General features: G+C 33.1%; 1 protein-coding gene across 1 annotated transcript in view; it reads left to right on the forward strand.

Annotated features, from left to right (window-relative positions):
• Positions 1-18584, forward strand: part of Cngl (Cyclic nucleotide-gated ion channel-like) — a 93017-nt gene that overhangs the window by 42219 nt on the left and 32214 nt on the right. The window contains exons 4-5 of the mRNA XM_090114350.1: positions 8112-8253; positions 8691-8888. Of these exons, the coding sequence (XP_089970476.1) occupies positions 8112-8253; positions 8691-8888 (340 nt within the window). The remainder of the gene's footprint in view (positions 1-8111; positions 8254-8690; positions 8889-18584) is intronic.

Here is an 18584-nt window from a genome sequence, read left to right on the forward strand (position 1 = left end):
ATTCATGTGATATAAGTATAAATTTACCGAATACTCAGGATGTAAAAATACATTTACCTTTCTACGAAATGTGAACCCATTCCATAAATATCTTTAGTTTAAAAATCGATACCTCACTGCTATATATTTAGTCTTAATCACTGGTCGTATAAGATATATATTTTGTTTATTTAGGTCAAGAATATTTAGAGACTAGCAATCTTCTCAGATATCGTAAAAGTAAAATATAGCTTTTATTATAAATCTCATTACGTACTTAAGAAAGTTCCTAAGATAATAAACGAAATTCCTAATGTGCTTGAACACGAGGAAGTTATTTTTATTAGAATTATCCAGTCAGTTTACTTTTGTAATGGTACTCGTATTTAGCCAAACTTCTTACGCTCATCCAGGACTAAAAAAAACATTATATTGATCCATGTTATTATACTGTAAAATATCATCCCAATTGGTTTAATTATTTTCGTGATTCAGTAACAAGTTCTAAGCAACATACCAACATTGAAATTATACGTTCATATTTCTAATATCGAAACTAAAATCTAATATCTAATATTCTAATATATATTATAAAGGCGAAAGTTTGTAAGGATGTATGGATGTATGGATGTTTGTTACTCTTTCACGTAAAAACTACTGAACCGATTACAATGAAATTTAGCACACATATAGAGGGTAACTTGGATTAGCACATAGGATAGGTTTTATCCCGGAAATCCCACGGGAACGGGAACTATGCGGGTTTTCCTTTGAAAACGCAGGCGAAGCCGCGGGCGGAAATCTTGTATATAATATGGATGGATACCTATAGATCTAATTTTAACCACATTTTCTGGACTGGGAAAATGCATGATAACTATAGCATGTCATAACACAGATGGTACGTTCTCATGTACATTATGCAATCAGCTAACCTCTGTAATTCAACAACCTTTTAAAATAAGCATCCAGCTTTTATTTGAAGAATCTTTCTTAGAAGTTTTTTTTATAAATTTTCATACAATTAATTCTATTGCTTAAATTTTTTAAATTACATTACAATTATCATAGGTAGATTAATAATAATGAAAAATAACGACTTTACAAATACCAGCGAAATGTTCTTTATATGAATTTTCATTTGACAAATCCTTGCTACTATTATTAATGAGTTTGTTTGTTCGTCTTTCTTTCACGTCGCAACGTTGGGTAGTATGGTTTTATAGCTGGAGATAGTTAGGAGATTCGGGTACTTTTTACACCGATGTATATTATTGTGTAGTAGAACAGAGGCAAGGATTGTCAGAATGAAAAGATGAATATTTATAATAAAATAATAAGGGAATAAATATTTACCAAGTATTTACCTTAACACTTGCTAATCTATTTGTTCACAGTCCACATAATGTTATATTTTTGTAACATATTACAGGCTTATAAATCGATAGTTATATTATGACGTAGCATAGTGCAATGCTTGATCTGATTACCAGTCCAAGGTAAACGGCAAGTATGGTCTCCAAATAGTCACCATGTGTGTCGAGTGAGTCATATAGTTTATGGTCATACTGGTGTTTCCTACACAGTACACTGTGGCCTAAAATGTGGTATAAAAATTAATATTGAATAGAAACATTAGTGGCTTGTGTGCGAAGTTAATAGAGTTAACGATTTAAGAAATAGAGTTGGGTCGTGACTGTTTTGTTAAAATCGTAATCAATGAAAATTAAAGTCAATAAATTTTCGATAACATTTAAATGATTTAATCTTAAATAAGTACAACTCATGCTAATTGTTTTTCGAATTAAACAAATTTAAATTGCATGTCTGGTTGTAATGTATAAATTACTATTTATTAATTAAGTAGTTCTTATTTTATCGTAATGGTAAAAATAAATAATTATTTATAATATGTATAGGTACGGTATACACACAAAATAAAACAACTCTGTATAACAGATAGGTAGTTAATTTCGGGCAGCAATACCTACGTGACATTTTTTTTAATTCCTTAAATAAATTTAATCCCTGAAAGTTCTATTTCTATAGTTAGTACTGCTATAGTTATTCTACTATTCTTCCCAGACCTTAGCCTGCATCGAAGCATTGAATCGTGAGAAAAATGTGCAGTGACACGAACTCATTAAAGCCGAACATACTTATATTGGAAGCCTTTAAAGTGGCCACGAAAACAAAATAAAATTCAAAGTACTTTGATTATTTCAGAAACTTATAACACGTAGTATTTAAAAGTATAATATTTTGACTGACCGGTTGGCTTGGTTGGTAGTGACCTTGCCTTCCAAGCCAAATATCCCACCCAGGGCAAATATTTGTGTGATGAACAGAGATATTTGTTTTGTGTCTGGGTGCTAGTTATCTAAATAAGTATTTATTTATAATTATATATGTATATTTATTAGCCATCTGGTTTCCATAACGCAAGCGAAAGGATCAGATCGTGAAGTGTGTGAAAATTGTCCTGGAATATTTATTTATTTGACCTCCAGTGTTTGATCTGAAGTGTTCTAGAATTAATTTCCAGTGGAGATAAGTAAAGATATAACTTGACAAAAAAGCTAGTTATCTAAATGTCGAGAAACGATATATTTTATTGGAAAAGATGTCAAATGTCAAATCTATTTGTAGCAACAAGGTATTGGCGATCTTTCTAGAGAAATTATATCAGTAACGATTAAAATAGGAAATCATTTAGGAGGAGATTTACTTTTTGAATTTAGTCATTATTAATATAGAAGTATAAGTTCAGTCTTTCTTCTAACTTCACACTATATCTGAGTACGAGATTTCGTAATTTAGGAGACAGTATATTACTTCGCTTAAGTCTATAATACTTACCATATAAGCTACAGATTTCCATCAAATACGGCTTATATATCCTTACTTTACACATTGAATCACAATTTAAATAATTCATTTCCAAAATACCATTTAATATAAGATCATCACAATGTTTCTTAATTTCTATCTCTTCCACATTCCATTTCACATGCTTTATCTTTTTCCTTACCCAGTCCTTTCCTTCATGCCAATCGTCAATCCTTTTCTTATCCCATACCTATAAAAGTCAGCAATCGATACGCAAAGAGACTTCTGCAAGTGGTCTTACACCTCTGCAAATGTTCATGGGCGTTGGTACCGCTTGCTGCTTACCATTAGGCTTCTACTTCATTAGCCCATATATGTGGAGACATAGACGGTGGAGCAACGAGGGGCACGAGCCTCCCTTCGAAACATGAAGTGGATCCAGGCCAAAGTCCACCACGCTGGCCTAATGCGGGTTGGTGGGCTCCTAACCTACATAAAAATCACTCATTATATTACAGTCAGCCTATTTGGGTTTCTTATTATTTCCAATCACATTCATCGATACATCAAATCCAGTAATAATTGCGTTGACACTCACTTGAGCGTACTTCACAAACAATGAAATCTGCTTCTTCGTGCGTTACAATTTAATAACCTATTTTCAGTTGTACCTGTAATTGAAATAAAGTATTTTATAATCATATGTATTGTCTTTAATAATGTGTATTGTTGCTGTATCAATTACCAAGGTTGTAGTGATTACTTAATAAACTAAGTAGGTACTCTTACTACTAATATGAACAGCAAGAGCCAATTGTTAAGCATAACAATAAATCAGTAATGAAGAAAAGAACAATCCCTTCTACTAATAAAGAAAATCATACGAAAATAATATAATGATTATTATATTTTGTGACTTGTTATTATGTTTTAAATACAAAAAAAAATATTATGTGAAATTTCACATCTTTGCTTGTTCTAAACTTGATAAGCTGATTGTGCCATTACCTGACTAGTAACTATTTAGTTATCTGCCCTAATACAACAACTGAAACGTTTTATATGCTGTATTTTATTCTACTCATAATATGATCATGCTAGCTGCTCCGCGCGGTTTCACCCCCGTGGCTCTGCTCCTGTTGGTCGTAACGTGATGATATATAGCCTATAGCCTTCCTCGATAAATGATCTATCCAACACCGAAATAATTTTTCAAATCGGACCAGTAGTTCCCGAGATTAGCGCGTTCAAACAAACAAACAAACAAACGCTTTATAATATTAGTATAGATTATCAGCCAACTTTTAAACGCTTCATTGCGCATCATCACCCTTAAACATGTAGGTCCCTCATTTGACTCAATATCACTTTTATCAAGTGCATCTCCCTTTAAGCCTTGTCTATATATTCTCCAATTGACATTGAATGCCTATAATATAAAATCGATAGCACAACCGTGACCCATCTTAGTGACACTAATCCAAGATCTTGACACGGTATGGGCCAATGTATGGGCACTGGTGTTTATTGTTTATTGTGAGATTTTGTTTCTTTATAAATCAACGTATCTATGGTCTTGCTTCATAAGTCCCATCCTACTAATATTCAAAATGCGAAAGTTTGTGATGATGGATGGATGTTTGTTACTCTTTCACGCAAATACTACTGAAACCGATTACAATAAAATTTGGGATATGTAGTTAGCTGAAGACCCAGAATAAGAATACTTTTTATTCCTGCACGGCAACGGGAACTATGCGTTATTTTTTCTTTGAAAACGCGGGTGACCGGTGAAGGCGCGAGCGAATCTAATTAAACAAAAATGTTGCACTCATATAATTGTGAATCTTTAAATTTCGCGTTACTATGTAATTAAAGAACTTAGTAAACTGACATTCTTATCAATTGTTTAACAGACAATATAAATGATATTCTATAGATACCTAGGTACAAGATATGTACCGAAAACTATTCCAATTTCGATGATAGCCCCTAGAGGCATCTCTTCGTACGTGACAATGAAAATAACTTTCAGTATTATTAGTAACTCAAAACTAACACAATATGAAAACTATACTTTTCATAACGTTTTTCCTTTTGTAATTTTCTATGGATATTTAATACAGTTAAAAATATTTATTTTCTATTATAGTAACAATTACATGAGTGATAAATCTCAATTATTCCCAAAGCGAAAGCATCGTCAAATAGTATGAAATACAAACATAATATGACAATAGTCAAAAAACTTACTAAACGGGGAGATCACTCTATACAATATAAACTAGCGAATCTGATGGTACGTATATTCTTAGAAAATAGTATCTACGTAATTGCTTGATATAATTAATAAATTCGCCGGTCACCAACATAATATTGTTTTAAATCCAGACAGTCCGGTTTCAAAAAGTCACAAAATAACGAGAAGGTTAGATATTAATTTATTTTATTTTAGTTAACGGAAGAACATAAACCTATAACTGCATACATATTGGTCACAAATGAAATAAAAAAAAGTAAATTAAGGAGCAGGGAACGAACATCAAATTCAAATTAGGAAACGACGTCATGTTAAAATTAATTTAATTTTTTAAATGAAATATAATCTATAAAATTTTAAATTTACTTGAAAATGATTAAAGCCTTAGAAATTACAATACTGCATTAATATTATAATATAATTAATATTATAATATAATATATTAATATTATGTTTGATATTTTTTTATTTTTATTTAGATAATATTGAATTCATACTCCTTTTACACTGGCCAAATATAAACATCGAACATGTCGAACAAAAAAAGAAAACAAAGCAGCGCGGCGTTCCATTTTCAAAATTCGCGCGCCTAACCAGTTTGCGTTTTCCATGTCTTGTAAAATTTTACGTTTGGTGTTAGTGGTTTCATTTCAGTATAATTTATGTATTATTGTAAGTTATGACGTGTTAAATAAGTTCAAGTGTGTTTTCAAGCAATAACTGGTGGGTAGGTACGTAAAATGTTAGTATGATAATAAAGTTTAGGTACTTAATTAGGTAAATCATAAAATAAAAAATATTACGGGCTCACAATATTCCTCAATGAGTTCATACTCAATCTCTCGAAACATTATCATATTTTATTACAAATAGAGAAACACGTTTATTTATCATCATTTTTTATGAAATTAAAATTAAATTCGATTGTCAATTTATTGTATGTTAACATATTGTATTAGAGCATTTTCTTATCATTTAATTTATTTCATTTCGGCAAACACAAAAAGTTTTATGTTATCAAAAATACGATTTTCAACTCAATAGTCGATAGCTTGAAATAAGAAGAAGAATAAATTGCTAACTAAATGAAAATATAGGTTGAGAAAGATTAAGATTTGAAAATAAAAGTGTATTTAGAAAAAAATGTTGTGTGGTTTTATGAAACCACGGTAAAAGTGAAACTGTTCGAACGGTTCCGAACACTGCTTTGTGTAGCGCATGTCGCGTGTCGGTCGGCTGCCGAGTAGGTATACCTATGTATGCCGCGGTACACGCGACATGCGCTACACAGACCAAAAAGTTTGAGACGATGTAATAAAAGTTTCACTTTAATAAGTTTCATTCGCCGAATGTACCTGCTTTTACGCGTATACGCAATTATTAATATATAAAATAAAGTTGGGAATAAAGGAGAAATTAATTTTAGGTTGGTGAAAAAGTTTTCGCCATTCACAACAAATACGCGCAATGATGATATGTAAGTTAAAAAAATGTAAATAAAATGCTTTCGACGCTTAATTAGCAACGCACTGAGGCTCTTTTGGTTATGGTCACTGAATTCAGTTTATTAGAAAAAAAACTTATTTTTACCCGACTTCATTTAATAATAATTTTAAACAGGTAGGTTACAAAATTTGATTTCACTGAATTTTGAGATGATGAAGCAAATATAATTTTTTCTAAAGCATGTTTTTTTTGATTACATAAAGATACTTTTATTTTCTAACATCGACTTAATTTTAAGAATATCAATTAAAAATCTATAAATGAAAGGAAAGCACTCAATCAATCTTTTACAACAATTTTATTAGCAAAAAGCAGGTAGTTATTACTAGTTCAGTTTCCATACCAATAGAAAACCGCGCTGGTCTCACAATACAGAACAACGAATTAGTGTCACCATGTGCAACGCTGGACGCCTAGACATCACGCAGGAGGTCTTGAATAGAACAATTGCATGTTTATTTTACGAAAGCTGTGAGTTTCGTTACGTATTTTAGTCACGTACCGGTATATTCGTTTGGAATCGATAAGGCCCGAGTTGTTTACTTCTTTCCACTATATAAAAGCTTCACTTGATGATATTTTTCTACGATTGTTTGGGTGTACGAATAAAAATGTATCGTGCAATATTAGTTTTGTGTTTTGTACCAATTTTTATGGCAGCAATTTTTATCTTTATCTTTAATTAAATTCTACTGAGGGTATATTTAAGGTAACGATACCTTTTATACAATTATTTAGTCGATTTATTTATTTATTCTCATACCTACATTTTTTATCAGCGGTAAATGCGCGTTGCGGCGAAACTCATAGGATTTCGATCACAACACTGTCACATGTAACATTAGCATCCCTTTGTAGGCGACCGATCATTGCATCGAGCTCGTCAAGTTCTCGGAGGTCCGTGCTGGACTCCGAGAGGCCCGGGTCTGATTCAGACAAACGGGGCCATAAATGGAGACACGTCCAAGCTGTCATGGCATACTACCAGGCACTCAGGAAAATAAAGAGGTTCGATTGTATAGAAGACAAGCAACAATTCTTTAACTTTTTTATATGGTCGTTGTATATTTCCAACTAATGCTATCCTTCGTCTATGTCTAGGTCTTCAATGATTATCGATGGATTATGTGTGTTTTCGTGTGATTATTGTGCCTAGTTTTAACTTGGTGAACTTTGGTTTTCTATATCTTGATAATCGAATCTTTTTCATTGTTATTCTTGTTTGCATCTGAATGACGATAGATTTATTATAGATCATTCCTGAGTTTAGATTTAGAAATTTAGTTTAGAAACGTATTGATAATAAATCGATTTTTGTAATTGGAATTGTTTTTATTTTCTCTTGTATGCCATGCAGCATGATGATTAGATTTGTGTGCACGATTTTAACTACTCTGTCAATAACTGTGATCGTAAATTGGTTTTACATAAAATCTGTATCTGTACAAAATTCATTTCTTCTGAATCATTTACCTTCCAACTCTGTTATTCCTTCAGAAGTAGCTTTCTTACGCCTAATATGTTTGTATCGCAACAGAACAAAGTCGAATCAGAGATGGATGAAACTGCGAACGACGGTGCAGCTGAGTTCAGCCATACAAAAGAAACCGCCATTGAAGAGAGAGGACTCCTTCTTGAAGAGGTTTTCCACGCGGCAGATACCAGAAACGCAAGAAACAGTGAGATATTATTAGTTTGTCTTTAAACTATTTATTATCTAGGTTAAAGCTCAACATAAAGAAATAGTGAATAAGTAATCAATTGTTAGTATTAAAGTATTTTACAAAGAAGTAAACCTGAAGGTAGATAGGCATTAGACTTACGTATTTCACCTGTTAATAATTAGGTAACTAAAAGCCTGCTGCTCACGCCTACGTTTCGTCCAAATCAATACCTACGTTAAACGTTTTTTGTTAAACAAACATGCTGGAAAAACGAAACGTGTTTTCGTGCATCGTTTTTCTATGAAATCTGTAGTCGAGTCACACCCTCTTTCACATATTAGTTTCTAGATATTGAAAAATACAATCTTCGCAACATATCGAAATACGAATAGAATTATTTGATTGCTTCTTTTGTTTAATATATTGATATTTCCGTACAAATTCTTTATTAGGTAGAAGACACAGGTTCAGAAGGAGCGACGGGAGAGCACAGATCAACAACACGACAGAGGCGGAGGAAAGTTCGAGCGCCAAGAACTGTGGTGAATCCAGATGAGAACTTCTACTTCTACTGGCTCTGGTTGATCACACTCTGTGTGTTGTATAATCTGTGGACACTTATTGTGAGGCAGAGCTTTCCAGAGTTACAGGTGAGATTTTAATTTGTTTTTGTTAAAAATAATTCCTACTTTACTGATAAAATTGTTAATATTATAGGTTTGATTTCTTGAGTTTTAATCATTCTATTCATACAGATTATCGTAAAAAATATTATTGTACGGAAATAAAACTTCTATTATTAAATTAAATTGGAAAAGAAATAATATCCTATTAATTATTTGAGTTTAGGGCGCGTTCCCACTATGTCGTAACGACTAATTTATCGTTCGACGACTGTCGTCTCTACCTGTTCCCATTATAACGATTGTTTGTCGTCAACATTTTTTATCGTTTAGCGACTGTCGTATCTAGCTGTTCCCATTGGATCGCGACGACATTTTATCGTTTCCTGGCAGTCGCTTTGTCTTTTACACATCATCAGCAAGCTACAAATCTAGTCGCCTCTGCGTTCGCTTGGTGATTACTAGTGCGTTTACTCTCCTGAGTTCAATGGACGTCATAAAGTTGCCGTCCACGATTTTTTATCGTTTTACGACTGTCGTGCTTGCCGTTCCCACTGTCACGACAAAGTGTCGTCACTGCAAAAACTGTCGTAGACGACAGTAAATTGTGTCGTTTTAAATGTGAACACCTCCATTTAAACATATAAGCCACGACACTTAAAACTACACGATTATCTGTCGTCACGACACGGTGGGAACGCGCCCTAAATAGGCGGGTCCCAGAGCAAGCAGCCTCGCGAAACAGTTGCTGTCATTTTAGTCGGCCTAGCCATGTCCATACTCGTATAGGAGCTACCAACGTTGACAAGAGAGCATTTTAGTATAGTTGGTTCTTTGATATACTGTTCCTCTTGCTATTTCGGTTAGAGTCCGGGCTGTCTGGCTGGTCGCAGTGGTTGCGTTTTTTAGTGCGCATCTCATCTGCACAGGATAATTTCCCTAATTTGAAGTCATTTTTTAACGCGTAATTTTTAATATTTTACCTTTAGATAGATCCATCAGACATAATTTTTTTATTGCAAGACGTTTTTTTCGTTGTTAAATAGGTACCAGACGCAATTTTTTATTTCGTTTTTATAAAAAATTCAAATTATTTTAGAATGTCTGTAAATTTCATATTATGTTCTTCAAACATAATATAATCTAAAATTAATTAGCCAGACGCTAATTCGATTGTTAAGTATTAAATAATGTGTATAAATAAAAAAAGTAATGAAGCATGCAGCTCATCAGCTAGTGTATTTTAACTATGCGACAGGAAATAATTGCAAGAATACAATATTATTTACACTTGTTCTTATAAATAAAAGCTAAAATGAAAAAAAAAACATAAAAGTGAAAAATAAGTTAAAGTTACCATACATTGAAAAGAATGGAATAAAAACTATATCAATGAAGGTTAAACAATTACATTGTTAAATTTAAAAAGCCATCTTCATAATCATCATCATCATCATCTTTCCTCACACTGTCAGAATTATTTATGTTATCGTCTAAGGAATTGTTATTGTATTCCAATATTCCATCATCTGTAAACAACTAGAAAGTTTGTTTCAATATTGATGTACACACGTACACACACACAACACACACACACCACACCACACACGACACACACACGTGAACACACACACACGCATGTTTAAGTTTGTATTGAATTTAACTAAAGTAGTTAGCATGAATTTATATAGGTAGGTATACTAGCGGTCCGCCCCGGCTTCGCCCGTGGTAGGGTCATTGCGCCTGTTCGCGTCCACTTAGTGCAGTTGGAAAGTTTGAAGGAGAAAATAAAAATGTTCCAGAACAAATTTCAACGCAAAATTTATGTAACGTGTTCATTACATAGTCTATTTTAAGATTTACTTTCGATTGTGTTGGAAATATCATGTGGTTTTTATTTATCTAGACAAATAGCAGAATTAGGCGTTTTACCCAGTTCGCGTCCAAAAATTCCAGTTGGCGTCCACCCGTGGACCAGTTCGCGTCCACCAGCTTAGAAAAAGAATTAAGAGTGTATTGGGTGATATTTTATCAGATAAATGCAAATAAAAATTAGATTTTAATAAATTATTTATTTACGAATATAGTTATTTAATAAAAACCGACCAAATGCGAGTGGGACTCGCACACCGAGGGTTCCTGTATAAACTTTTTCTTTTTCATATGTTTTAACTGTAAATGATTATTTTTTCAATGTTTCCCTTATTTGTGCTATAAGACGTTGCTTCGTACCAAACTTCAAGTGTCTGTGTTCACGTAAAGTACCCTGTAGGTTTTGATTCCCTTGTGAATGTCGAAATTTGCGAAAATTTGCAGCATAAACGGCTGTATCTTCTGATTGCTTTGGCTTATAAGTTTGATTTTTTCACTGCTTCAAGGGACCGTAGACTTGAGTATTCAATATAAATTTCAGCTTTATATCTCAACGCGTTACTGAGAAAAAGGGTTTTGACAGAAAGACAGACCGGCAGACGGACATACAGACGAACGGATATCAAAGTGATCCTACAAGGATTCCGGTTTTTCCTTTTGAGGTTCGGAACCCTAAAATCAACATTTTTATTAATATAATTCACTGTAAGGAAACTGGAAAAACTTATTTATATTTATCTTCTCATCATTAATAGAACTAAAAATTAACAAAAAACAAAGTTACGTTATGTAAATCAATAATCAGTTCTATTAAGATTACCTACCTACCCTATTTTTAGTTTCTAATGAATTAACTTTATTTTTTGTTTATATGATTTTCTTAACCACAGACTTATTAATTCTCATTCTCAAAGATACTAGTCTCATTCTTAGAAAACCCATTTTAAAATGAAAAAAATTGCATAAAAATTTGCTAATTTGAATGAAAATTTAAATTATCAACTTGTAGTCTTAGTCAAAAAACAATCTATTTTAAATTACATATTTTAACAAACAATTCATTGCTACTTAATGAAAAACAATGTGGACGCAATATGTTCTATTGTTATGCACTATAGGTATAGTTTGCGCCCACCGTGGACGCAAAATGGAAGTTGTACAAATTCGGTGTAGTAATTCGCGTCCACCTTATTTTAGCTATTAATTGTAAAAGAAATAAGCTGATTTATAATCCATACTATTCCATGTTTTGTTAGCAAAGTAAAGAAACAGTTACATATTCAAAAATTCACATTTAACAATAAGATACTTACCGTCAAACGCGACGCTGCGCACTATTTTTTTCTCAAAATCCCGCGCGTTTTAGCTCTCTCGTTTAATAACCAAAATTAAATATTTTTTTTAAATAGGATAGGCGGTGCGCAGGCATATTTTGAATATGTGTGCATGTCTCTTATACATTGAGGTATTATCAGAAATTTTTCTTATTACAATTTTACTTAAAGTATACTTATTTTCGTGAATTTTCTAAAAGATATCCGCAAAATGGACGCGAATAGGCATGTGGACGCGAACAGGCGCAATGACCCTACCTACATGTATAAACTATCCTATCTCTCAAGTTGAATCGAACTGCACATGGTGTGCGAATTTTATTATAATCGGTTAAGTGGTTTAGGAGTCCATTGAGGACAAACATTATGACACGAGATTTATGTATACAGGGTGTCCCAAAAAGTAGTGATGAACGGAAGCTGGGAGGTAGAGGACCTAAAGGGCTATCCGAATCACCCCCATGTATGTTATGCGATTTTTCGTATTTTCGGAGTTATGACGTTTTTTTCAATTTTTCACCTATCGCCGAGTACGGTGATATTTTCACTCATGGTGACGTCAATTATTGCGGAAGGTGCTTGATTTTTTTTGTGTGCTAAGCTGAAAGATAGGCCAATTCAGTATGGTAACATTTACTATCGTTAGATCTTTGAATGGAATAAAAAAAAGAATTAAAATGCCAAGAAAGATAAAATTACCCAGTATGTTCTCCACTTCAAGGGCCCGTAAAAAAATAAAATCACATAAAAAAAGTTTTCCATTTGGCTTTTAAAAACTTGCTCTATCTATCAGGTAGCTACCCTGAAAATTTCATTTTATTATTCAGAAGGCTTCAATCGAAAAATTGAAATCTAAATGAGGTAAGTGCAAAAATTGAATTAACATGATGATTAATAAAAACAAATTAAAACCAATAACAAGGTGTTTAATTACCAGAAATTTTTAAAATGACCCCGCTATTGCTCAGTGCAAGTGCGACATCACCGTAAAAAGTTGTCTTTTAAATGTCTGAATGCCCTTTTATCATTTTTAATGGTTTCTTCTGCTACTATGAATTTCCAGATTATTTCGTTCAAATTGTGGCAGTCTCTCGTCTTTGTAGTATCCCCACGGAAAAAAATCAATAGGGTTTATGTCCGGGGACCGTCGAGGCCAGGCTAAAGGGCAAAGATACCCTGAAAGATGGATTGGTCGTTGCAGCCTGCGCATGCGCTGGTGACGCCTGCCTTAAAGCCTGGCCTGCACGGTCCCTCGACCTAAACCCCATTGATTTGTTTCAATGGGGATACTAAAAAGACCTCGGCTACTTGAGAGAATGCTACAATTTGGACGAAATAACCCGGAAATTCATAGTAGCAGAAGAAACCATTAAAAATTATAAAAGGGCATTCAGACATTTAAAAGACAACTTTTTACGGTGATGTCGCACTTGCATTGAGCAACAGCGGGGTTATTTTAAAAAATTCTGGTAATTAAACACCTATTTATGGGTTTTAATTTGGTTTTAATGATCATCATGTTAATAAAAATTTTGCACTTACCACATTTAGATTTCAATTTTTCGATTGAAGCCTTCTGAATAATAAAATAAAATTTTTAGGGTAGCTACCTGATAGATAGAGCGAGTTTTTAAAAGCCAAATGGAAAACTTTTTTTATATGATTTTATTTTTTTATGGGCCCTTGAAGTTGTGAACATACTGGGTAATTTTATCTTTCTTGGCATTTAATTCTTTTTTTATTCCATTCGAAGATCTAACGATAGTAAATGTTACCATACTGAATTGGCCTATCTTTCAGCTTACCACGCAAAAAAAAATCAAGCATCTAGCGCAATAAGTCACGTCACCATAAATAAAAATCTCATCGTACTCAGCGATAGATGAAAAATTGAAAAAAATGTCATAACTCCGAAAATACGAAAAATCGCATAACATACATGGGGGTGATTCGGATAGCTCTCTAGGTCCTCTACCTCCCAGCTTCCGTTCATCACTACTTTTTGGGACACCCTGTATATACCTATTAAGAATTAAGATTAATGAATTAATATTGTTATCATCATCACTACATAGTATAAAAAAAAGTCGCTTTCTCTGTCCCTATGTCTCTTTAAATCTTTGAAACTACGCAACGGATTTTGATGTGGTTTTTTTAAATAGATAGAGTGATTCAATTGGGAGGTTTATATGTATAATAACATCCATTAAATAGTGGAGAAGAACCTACTGTTATTTTTGAGGTTTCTAATGTGATTACGTAAATAATTACAATTTTTCCACTTACAGTGCAAACGGAGGCACCCTACGAGTTTTATCAAAATAATGTACTAACTACATTGAAAAGGTCTACAGAAAAGTCCGTGATGGTATATGTCTATCTCTTATGGATAACCCACAATAACTTTTTTTATTATTTACTTTTTACGACAAATAATGGCTAATTTTCGAAGCGATTTTAACCAATACAGCATTAATCCTTAACCAATTAAAGACCTTGAATACATTGTTCATTTAATATAGATCCATATGGCCTTTTACACATGGATTTAAGTGAATATTTTCGAAGATATTACAGATTTAAAAATTGCGGGACGTAGCGTTTGCGGCGGTACCAGCCGGCCGCCCGGCTATATCTACACTAATATTATAAAGAGGAAAGCTTTGTTTGTTTGTTTGTTTGATTGTAATGAATAGGCTCATAAACTACTGGACCGATTTTAAAAATTTTTTCACCATTCGAAAGCTACATTATCCACGAGTAACATAGGCTAGGTTTTATCCCGGAAATCCCACGGGAACGGGAACTATGCGGGTTTTTCTTTGAAAACGCGGGCGAAGCCGCAGGCGGAAAGCTAGTATTTTATACCCGTGCGAAGCCGGAGCGGGCCGCTATGTTTTTATATTCAACGTTCACAGTTTTTCTGTAGTGTATTTAGCGATTATTGCACCCGTGCGAAGCCAGGGCCGGGCGGGTCGCTAGTTAATATCACTATCACTACATAGTATAAAACAAAGTCGCTTTCCCTGTCCCTATGTCCCTATGTCCCTATGTCCCTTTGTACGCTTAAATCTTTGAAACTACGCAACGGATTTTGATGCGGTTTTTTTTAATAGATAGAATGATTCAAAAGGAAGGTTTATATGTATAATAAGATCCATTAAGTAGTGGAGAAGTACTGTTATTTTTGAGGTTTCTAATGTGATGTCGTAAAAAATTACATTTATTCCGCTTACATTGCAAACGCAGGCTGAACCCTACGAGTTTTATCAAAATAATGTACTAAGTATTATACACATTGAAAAGGTCTACAGAAAAGTCCGCGATGGTATATGTCTATCTCTTATGGATAACCCACAATAACTTTTTTTTGTCATTTACTTTTTACGACAAATAATGGCTAATTTTCGAAGCGATTTTAACCAATACAGCATTAATCCTTAACCAATTAAATACCATGGATACATTGTTCATTTAATATAGATCTATATGGCCCTTTATACCGTATGATTTAAGTGAATATTTTCGAAGATATTACAGATTTAAAAATTGCAGGACGTAGCGTTTGCGGCCGCCCGGCTATGTATTTTATACCCGTGCGATGCCGGAGGCCGGAGCGGGCCGCTATATTTTAATCCCTATACAACGTTCACAATTTTTCTGTAGTGTATTTAGTATCAGCATTGCACCCGTGCGAAGCCGGGGCGGGTCGCTAGTTAGATATATATTAGAAAATTTAACTTGTATTGGCAACACTGTATTTTGTTTGTGGTTCTTTTTCTTCTTGTACGCGGTGTGTAATGTGTGGTATTAGGCAATGTGCTATTGGAAACAATATACTTAAGTTTATGTAATCGCTGTTTTCATTTAAACCCATAACTTAATAGATAAGTAATAAAAAAATTTTTTTGTATAGAAGATTGTTGATGTACCCTAATAGTTTATTTTTTAGCCTAAGGAATAAAATGTACCAATGGAAGGTACTTGTTCCCACAACACAGGGAATCCTAGAGTAGGAACAATTCAATTTCTATGCATCTTAGGTATATTTTCGAAAAAAAGAAGTTATTTTTTATTGTTATTTAATTTTCGCGGCCGACCCTTTCTATCTCTCTTGCACTTTAAACTATCTCTCCATATACACAATCATCAAATTGTTATACATACTTACCTACTTTCACTACGTTTTTATTTGTACATATTTAATACTTAACAATCGAATTAGCGTCTGGCTAATTAATTTTAGATTATATTATGTTTGAAGAACATAATATGAAATTTACAGACATTCTAAAATAATTTGAATTTTTTATAAAAACGAAATTAAAAATTGCGTCTGGCACCTATTTAACAACGAAAAAAACGTCTTGCAATAAAAAAATTATGATTGATGGATCTATCTAAAGGCAAAAGTTTAAAAATTACGCGTTAAAAAATGACTTTAAATTAAGGATAATTTCCTGTGCAGATAAGATGCGCACTACTGAACGCAACCACTCCGGCCAGCCAGACTGCGCGGACTCTAACCGAAATAGCTAGAGGAACAATATATCAAAAAACCAGCTATACTAAAATGACTTCTTTTTCAACGTTAATAGCTCCCGTACCATACTGAGCTGCTTCGCTCTGTGGAGCCTTTGAGATTATTATGACAAGAATAGATTACCTTTTCAAGTGTTCCACACAAATACATAAATTTTACGCATACGTCCAAACCACAAACGCACTAATCCGAATATTTAACGTCGAAATTAATTAAACAAAACAAATCCCACTTATATGTTTGTGTCGCCCCTACAATTTCTTCGATGGTGACGTAAAAATACGTACTTACGTGACACTTTCTTAATTAAATTAAGTGGTAAAGAAAATGTTTGTTTGCGTTGGCCCAGGTGGCCTTTCCCAGGACCTTGTAGGGAAAGCTTTTTATTGAGCCGTTGTAAGAATGGAATAAAACTGGGCGCATTTCTAATGTTTTATGGGTCCTTGTTGTGAAGACAAGGGAATTTTTTATCGCATGTCTTATATATAAATCTAAGTAAATGCCTATTTATATTTGGTTTTCGACAAATTTCAGTATAGGTATTTGAGGCGTATAAAAGCACTTGTTCGAAACACATTTCCAATCTCAATTTTATAATATGAAATATGCATCAAATAGTTTGATTGACTATTTATCAGATAATTTGAGTGTTGACCTTATCCCGAAAAATGAACCAAACATTTAGATTCGACTATAAATAAAGAGATGTGAAAGCAAATGATATATTGCAAAGAAAACTTAGCCTAACCTGTGTTTTCTATTCAACCAATTATTCCCTGTTTTCAATTAATGTCTTCAAAGACAGAATCATTGAAATATAAACCCTGTTTCATTTCAACTAAAATAACTGAAGCGGAAACAAGCCTGTATTTAACGATACTTTTGTTCGTAAGTACCTAAGACAGGATAAAAATGCTCTCCTTACTTTGATGGACAGATGCAGCTGCTAAAATGAAAATAACTGCAAGGAATATGTTTCTCTTCTCGAATTTTTTCATCAAATTTGGCTTTGTTATACTTTTCGTGAAGTAAAATAGAATTCTTTTTTGTTTTCATAAACTCAAACTCAATAAATAAATCATTGTCTCTAACAAAACGACCATATTTTATAGGATTATTCTTGTGATGTTACATTTATATCCAGGATATATAGGAACTTGAGAAGGCTTTAAAGGGCTTTATATTTTCTTATGTTTGTTTTTTCTGTATGTTAATGTTTGGAAAGCAAAAATATAACAATGTATTTTGATTGTAATTCTATAATAATGGCAATTAATCAAGTTTGTAGCAAGCAAGTAAGCAGTTCGCCAACCTATAAACCGATTAATGCCATGTAATTAAATCAATAGAGAGATTAACTTTGACAATTACATAATGATGAATTAGCATTGTAACTTATTACAATGCAGAATTTAGTGCCAGCAAATTAAACTTGCTTAGTCTAAAATTTATTCATCGATTGCAAATTACAGACTTTTTGCGGGGTTTGAAAAGTTGGGATGAATAATAATAATACTCAATAAATCGCGTATAACATCTGATAAAATATCGATAATTCTGAATGTACAATACTCGCACAACATGAAAATATTATAATATAACAGAATTTACGAAATCCCTCTTGATAAATCTGTGTGTCTCTTCTTAGTGGTTTAGGCGTGAAATTTGGTACAAAGATAGTTTGATATCTTACTAAGGACATAGGATAGGTTTTATCCCAGAAATCCCACGAGAACTGGAACTATGTGTGGAAAGCTAGTTTCCAATACATAAACATTGCGTTCAGCATGGCAAGAGATCTAAAACTAACTCGTTACCACTTCATCTATTCCCGCGCACTCCGCAGGTTACCCGTAGGGCTTTATTATTGTACTCCAGAGACAATCTAGCGTTGCCTTTTGCTAGTAATTTTGTTAAGTGGAACTATTGATTTTTCTAGCGCCTCTATCTTGGATAGAGTAGGTTTTTGCGTTC

Source organism: Colias eurytheme, chromosome 21 (assembly GCF_061535395.1).
Source record: "Colias eurytheme isolate Ceu_HAF_F1 chromosome 21, ilColEury1 Martin Lab GWU primary, whole genome shotgun sequence".
NCBI lineage: Eukaryota > Metazoa > Arthropoda > Insecta > Lepidoptera > Pieridae > Colias > Colias eurytheme.